Source organism: Protopterus annectens, chromosome 1.part0 (assembly GCF_019279795.1).
Source record: "Protopterus annectens isolate FY-2018-M chromosome 1.part0, PAN1.0, whole genome shotgun sequence".
NCBI classification, from domain to species: domain Eukaryota; kingdom Metazoa; phylum Chordata; order Ceratodontiformes; family Protopteridae; genus Protopterus; species Protopterus annectens.
Genome location: NC_056725.1, coordinates 677,631,976 through 677,640,032, shown reverse-complemented (window position 1 = coordinate 677,640,032; position 8,057 = coordinate 677,631,976). Strand labels below are relative to the sequence as shown.

The following is an 8,057-nucleotide window of genomic DNA, read 5'->3' as shown; positions in this document are numbered from 1 at the left end:
TTTTAGCAACATTTCTACATTTATAAAAGCAATATTTAAAACCTGTCCCTGATTTTGAGCCTTTGTCCCCCCCCCCCAATTATTTTTGTTTTTCTCTAGAAATCTTGCACTAAAAGGTTGAAATGTGTGTTCACAACCAGCTGGGTCATATTTTTCTGTCGGTTAGTTCTGGACTATGTGCCCTTTTGCTAAGTTCCTCCTTTTTCCATGTCTGCTTATCTCTAGGCATAAATCATTCACTACCAACACTCCACGTCTGCTCCACCTAGGTTAGTCTTAGCTACCTTTTGTCCCCTTGTTCTACATCTGTCTGCCCATAACTACCACCTCCTGATTACCCCTTACCTTGCATTTTTCTATGTCTTCTTCCTCATGTTTGTGTTATATATATTGTATATACCTCTTACCATTATATCTGTGTTAATATAGACAATTACCTGACATCAGTATAGTTTCCTTTTATGATATTCAGATGGAAAAAGTAAAACATCAAAAAGATTATGACAAAACATCACTTCCCTCCACTGCCAATATAGCTGTTTTATTAATTTGTCATTAATGTGCATGCAATGCCAAATCTAGTTTCCCAGCACAGTCTATACTTTCCTCATCTTTGTTGTTTTCTAGCGCATACCCTTTTGTAAATAACACACTGTTAATATGCCACTCTCTGTGGAGGCAGAAACCAATTGACAATTTTGTTCTACCAGTTAAAAAAAGATAGTGTTTCCCCAGTACATGTGCTATTTTCTCCTCAGTTTCATTTCATGCCACGTAGTTCTGAGGCTATTTTAAACAGGAATTGTGCGGCCCTTCTCAGCACTATTTAAATCTAAAAGTTTCAGTTATAGCTGCTATCTCTTCTGTGGGGAAGAGTGCAAGCCATAACATCAGCCACCATATGGTTTTATTCATTCCTGTTTATCTTGAACATCCTTCCATACTGATTCAGTCATTCCCCAATCCCAAATGGCCATGTGCTGCCATGGAAAGTGAGCTATGTTGCAGCTGGCCATCATCCATGGTAGTGTGGACTTTTGCTTTGATGTACCTATCCTCACCCACTGCTGGAAGAGTAGCAAAAGATGCAGGCCATACCATGCCTAACGTGGTGCAGGTACATACTCTCCTAACATCTGTAGCTCAACTGGCATGCATGTAAGCACGCACTTCTTTTCTGGGCTGACACTCCTTTGTCAGGGCTTCTTCTCAGATGTAGCTCCTGCAAGATGACCAAACCAACTCTTCCCCCTACCCCCCATCATTCTTCATTCCCATCCATTGGTGGCCCACTCCTACAGTACTGAGCCACTAAGACTACAGTCAGCTGAGGTGTGCATTATACGTCTTAAACTAAAGCTGTTGGCTCCATGTTGTGTGTTTGTATTAATTCATCATCCCTCTTGCTCATGTAAATAATATTGCCATATATAAAAAAATGTGAAGCTTTGGAAAGTAGCTTGGCTACAAAAGCTACACAGTACTACAGTTTTCTTTAATGAAGCTAACATGGATTGCACATACAAGTGCATTATCTGTATTTACCAGAGCTGACTAATCTTACATACTCTGATACTTTGATACTGATGTTAGCAGTTCTGTAAAAAGAAAGTCTGATGATAACAATCCTCAGTATTGGCTTGTGCATATCCAGTTAGAATATTACATATAAAATGGCACTGCAGGTATACTAATAACAGTTATTGTGATAATTAGGTAACATTTATATACATCAAGTTTTCTATACTCAGAATAAGTATGTATAGCTACAGAACTGATTTCTGTAATAATGGCATTAATTATTTTGCCACCCCCCCAAAAAAAATCCTTACATACACAATGTATTACAGAACATAAATACTTCCCAATGATATATGAATAGGTCTTGTAGGAAGCTTAATAAAGTATCTGTTTTTGCCCACAAAACATCACTCTGATTAGCTTTTAGCAATATTAGGCAATGCACTTCATCTTCAGATATAGTTGTGGCATGTACAGTAACATATTTTTTCTACAGAATAGCATTCATTTTCAGTGTTCTTTAGTTTCAAATAAAACGTATAAAATCAGAAATGCAAAGTTTCTTCACAGTAATCCTGAAATGCATCTATGTGCATATGAAATATGAACTTCCACTCTCAGAGCATAAATAAATGGCTTGATATTCATAAACAACACTGCTTGTACATGTCAGTTGGTTATTAAATATTCACCCCAAGTACAAAACACTGCTTAGAAAAAAGTAAGGAATAATCATTCATTAAAGTCTAAGCAAGGAATAACTCTTCATTAAATCTATCTCAAGTAGTAAGTTGTTAAATGCAAATGGCCTTTGAGGATGTGACAGTTTAAGTTCTGACCAGAGGTCCCTCAGAGCTGAGCTATGCCAAAGTGAGAACAGATGTAATGGAAATAGAAACTATAAGGGACTGGCCACCTGTGAAGACAGCTGTTTACTGAGCAGCTGATATTGTCAACCTTATCTCCAAAAATGCGTGGAAAAGTTATGTATTACAGGGCTGTTTTCAATTCTCCCCAAAGTACAGGGAAACAATTGACCCTGCTTGACTGAATATAGTATAGAAAGATGGCTATCCAAAAAGTATTAGTTAGGATAGTCTTTTCTGGTGTTTTCTATGCCTCATTCAGTAGAAGTGAAAAAAGAGCAGGGCCTGAAAGAAGTCACTAACTTTTTATACCCCTTTGGGTTCTTAAGTTCTGTATCATCATGTGGCTGAATATAATCCTCATTTTTACTACATTACCACACCAGTATAGTGCGCTGAAGGTTGGGGGACTGTTAAACAGAATGTTAAAAAGCAGACAGTCATTCACTTATAATCCAACAAAGAGTACTTCATGCAGTTTTAAAACTAAATCCACACATTCACGGTTCTGTTCCTGTGCCTTTCTACTCTTTCTGATGTTATGGTTTTATTATTACAGTGCATTTAATGCCTCTTCCATAATGAAACGTCCCATCCAGATTAGAAATGCCTCCAACAGATAGCTTACAATTCAAGATATCTCTTCCCACTGAGTACAAGATTCATCAGAAATTAGAATTCTAGAAGCATTCCTGCCAGGCAGCTGATGGTCAGCTGAGACATGTAAGGGGGAATAAATGAATTCGGGAAGCATTCCTATCACTTCCATGTGCATGCCACTCTTTCAGTGAGGGCCACCACCAAAATGTTTTCCAGTCATACATTTAAGATACATCTCTCTGACAAGTGACTGCATTTCACTGTTCCCTTGTGTCACTTCAGTTCCTAGTCTCCTCATTACTGTTTTGATGAGCATTGGGCAGCTGAAGCTGATGCTCAGATAACACCCCAAAAATACAACAAAGAGGAAAGAGTCAGACACTAAATGTAATGCTGACTCATTTAATTGGTTTATGTCTATTTAATCCCACATTACTATAAATACATAAATATTTTAAGGTGACAGTATTGCTTCCCTTACTGTAGGTACACAAAAAAATCCATGTCTCATTGCAATATAATACTATCAATTGTGTGTGTGTGTGTGTGTGTGTGTGTGTGTGTGTGTGTGTGTGTGTGTGTGTGTGTGTGTGTGTGTGTGTGTGTGTGTGTGTGTGTATATACATGCTTTCATGCATGTGTGTTTATATGTATTTGATCATTCAAAATTGTTATTCCAGGATTCAGATGTTAATGAGTGTTGGAAAATCAAATGGTTACCTATGTTTGTGTGTATATGTATATACACACAACACACACACACACACACACATATATATATATATATATATATATATATATATATATATATATATATATATATACACATACATACATATATACACACATACATACATATATACACACACATACATATGCGTGTACATATCTGTGTACTATACATGGTCGAAAACATGTAAAGTCGACCATAAAAATTTTGACCTCATAAGGTCAAGAACAACAATGTTGACATACTACTACTATGCATGTTCTAAAAAGCAAATTTGGTGCGTGCAAAATCTAAAACAAAAAAAATTATTAAAAATTGTCTGCAGGGGGGAAAGCCCCCTGCATCCTCAATAACACCTGCTAATTATATACAGTAACTTTGAGATAGCACAAAATTGGAGTAAGAGCATATTCCCCAACCCCAGGAATTGTGTAATCTTAAGACACCTACTGATCATCTGTTTACTTGCCCAAATGTGGTCAACTAAACAACTGCTGACCACTACAAAGTTGACAAACTCAGGTACTCACAAATACATATATGTGTGTGTGTGTGTGTGTGTGTGTGTGTGTGTGTGTGTGTGTGTGTGTGTGTGTGAGTGTGTATATATACATATATATATATATATATATATATATATAAATACACATATACACATGTTTACAATATGTACGAATGCATTTCAGAACATCTGAAGAGCACAAAATTGAACTACAAAAGATTGATTTTAGAAGATCAAAAATTTGAAATATCTAAAGAAAATCTTTTGAGGGGTAAACTCCTCTGAACCCCACACACTCCACTACTTGTATATACCAACTCCAAGATTATGCAACAGATAGAAAAGGGCTGTTTTTCCATGACCTCCCAAAAAGTAATGCTGGCGTTCTGTAATCCTTTGTCTATTTGATTGCCTCTGTCAGTATCACAGATGTTTCAAGTGTTCAACCAAATTAATGATACACACACAGACACACACACGCACATATAAATAAAAGATCTGACCCTATGTCATACAAAGATGAAGCCTTTGACTAATACCCAGATGACTAGTGTTTGATTAGTGATGCAGGCACTAGCATGGCAGGGTAGCACAGGATGGATTTCAATGACCGACTCCAGCTCAAAACTACCTGAGGGATGTGGTCCAGTTCAATACTTTAGTGAGTGATGGGTAGGAGATCACTGGGGAGGAGCTAAGGGTAGGCCTTTGCTGTTAAACAGAGCACACACCATTGCACGGAGGATGATGTGAACAGGAGCATGCACATCATTGCTCACTTGTGGTATGGTTCTCTTGTGAGTCTTCCAATAAAGTGGCCCACTCATAATGCCTGACACTAACCTCCATGCAGATCCCACTCCCCAATGCCTAATTCTCACCTCCACAGGAATGAGTGGGTCAGTCAAACCTCTAACATAGAGCTCTCACCAGGTCAGGAATGCCTGATTCTCATTCTTGGAGAAATGAATGAGCCAATGGGACATACCTAGGGCATCCGTTGGGCAGGTCTTGTGGCTGAGGCATAAAAAGACAATGAATAAGAAAAGTTTTAACAGTCAGTGATCCTAGATCTTAATTAACAGAGACAAGCAACAGCCATGCTGCTATGTTTTTCATTTTTTATATAATTTTCAAACACTATGTAATTATTGATCTTATAGGGTTTGTGGTATAAAATAAACTACAAAATAAACGATAGCACTGCATTCTGAAGTCTGCCTTTACTGAAACTTCTTCTCTAGCACAATTTGTTTTTATCGTCTGCAAATGAGAATACAGGCTGTGAAAATAGGCCTGACTTTAATGATTATGTTCTTTTTGTGAACTGCACATTGTGGTGTACTATAAATATATTTATAACAAAATACTTGTGCTGTTACCAGCTAAGTCCATCTCCTGAAACTCTGAAAATCCACATACATATGGATGCACACACGCACACACATGCACACACTCAAGCACTCTCCTCCTGTTCTTTTGTAGCGCAGGAGTAAATTTAGGCCACAGCTCTTTCTGCACTCAGAGATCTGAGACACTGCATTTCCATTTTTAGAACAAGAATTACAAAAAAATGTACCCACATCTCACTTTAATTCTTGAAATAGAGGAACAACTTTCAAAAAAATGCATCATAAGGAAATATTTAAATGCTTTAGCTGTCCACTGTCCCTTTTATGAGATGTTTTAATGAACTTAAGAAATTCTTTATTTTCCTTTAAAATAAAGACTGCAAAGAAAAGTAAAGCCATGCAGATAAACTACATGTTTTTTAGTCATAACATTTGATTTATATGCTGCTTAAAGATTACAATTTCTATGTAGCTTGTTAGCCTTATACCCTTTGTGCACAGGGTACTACAACATTTTCTGATAAATTTCACTTTATGTTTAACAACTTTATGGTTGGCCCACATTTTATGCATTTGTTATGCCCAAATTTCCAAAGGAAATAGCCTGTGTATGATTTAGTTCATATGTTTCACTGCTGAGCAAGTGTTATTTTAAAAGTAACTCCTTTTGGTGCGGCATCTGCAGAAATGCCTAAGGATTAAGCACACTTCTATTGTTTAGGCCTCATTTTTGCTTCTTACTTAAAAAACTGAACTAATTGTTCCCTCATTGGAGTTGCCATTCATAGAAATGAGGAATGATTTGCACAGTGGCAAGTCTCAGTAACTTTTATAGGCAGTTAGTTGCCCTCACATAGGCACAGAAAAAAGATTACCACTGCATTTTAATAACTAAACAGCATATTTTTCTTCCACAATTAGTTAGAAGTATCACATTTGTTCCTTGCTTAGTATCAGTCATTAAGAAGATATCCCTCACTGACAGAACTAAAGTGGTTAATAGGAATAATTTCTCTGCCTATTCCAAAGCATGCACAAATACACACCAGAAATTAACCTTATACACTTCCCTGATATGAAATGACATTATTTTATCGTCCCCCCCCCCCCATTTGACTAGCTGGGAAGGCATGCTAAAAGTATCTTAAGTAGCTGCCTGCAAAAATGTAGAGGTGGCAGTTTTGAGATCTAGTGTGTCACCCTAGTCACTTACCATCTACTCCATATTAACTTACAGTAAGTTAACACTGCAGCATATGCACTGAGGCTTGTTTTAAAAATAACACTGCAAAATGTCAAGCTCAGCCAATTCTTATGGGGCAAGAATAAAACACGCAGAAAATGAAATTATTAATGCTACCATGTAAAGGATTACTGTTACACACACACACACACACACACACACACACACACACACACACACACACACACACACACACACATACACACACATCTTTTACTCTTTGTTAACATTTGTAAAATAAAATCATTCAAATCATGTCTTGCTCATATCATGTTCCCTTACTCTGTATACTGATTTATAGCAACACCACAGCTGATATTATTGTACTCATGTTCTAGAAGTACAGAACTGCTCGTAGTCATAGAAACCCGGATAAACTACTGAAAGGACTCACAGTTCGAAGGAACTGAATGTCATCGTCTCCTTCTCCTCCCTCAGCCATGGCTCCAGTAAGATGAAAATGACAGTCTTTGTGCTCTCAGAGGTTTGGTAGATCAGTGTCTCTCCCTGTGTCTGCCTTTTTCTATCTATGTTCCAGCATGTGAAAGAGAGAGAGATGTCCGAACCTCTCTCAGCCCAGAGAGCCTGTAGACTGACAGCCAAAAATGTGAGACACAGAGGCAAGAGCAGGGGGAGGGGAAGGCAGTAAAAAACTGGAACATCCTACTAACTCACTGTTCATTGGAGGGAGAGATTTTGAAGTGGATACTGCAGTAGAATGTTGTTAAAACGGTGCCAAGCAGGATCTACCTTGCAACTGGCATCAGCTGGAAGGAATTCCAGGGCTATGCTTTTGGGCAGGGCAGCTATAACAGCCCTTGTGTATTAAGCATATATGTCAGAAATCAACAGGCAGGGTTCAGTAGGCAAAAAAAAAAAAATTCTTTACAGGTGAGACACAGGCAGGAGTCCAGAAACTATGATGCAGGAAATCTGCATGTTATGTAACACAAAGAATTTTCAGTTATTATACCTAATCCTTACACCAAAAGGAATGAAACACAACATTTAAATATTTGGGGAGAGAAAACAACCACAAAATCACTGAAATGTGAGCGTGCACATATACACACACACACACACACACACACACACACACACACACACACACACACACACACGCACACGCACACGCACATGCGCACACACACACACAGACACACACACATAAATACATACACGCATAAATACACACACATTTCTGAAGGCCACACAATAGCCAAAATCGAAGTTTACATGATTA

At 37.7% G+C, this 8,057-nt stretch overlaps 1 protein-coding gene across 1 annotated transcript in view; it reads right to left on the bottom strand.

Moving 5' to 3' along the window:
* The window catches only part of LOC122794026 (ryanodine receptor 1-like), a 2,146,276-nt gene extending 2,138,866 nt beyond the window's left edge, over window positions 1–7,410 (bottom strand). The window contains 1 exon segment of the mRNA XM_044062140.1: window positions 7,209–7,410. Within this exon segment, the coding sequence (XP_043918075.1) occupies window positions 7,209–7,256 (48 nt within the window). The 5' untranslated portion in view covers window positions 7,257–7,410.
* Between the last annotated feature and the right edge of the window lie 647 nt (window positions 7,411–8,057).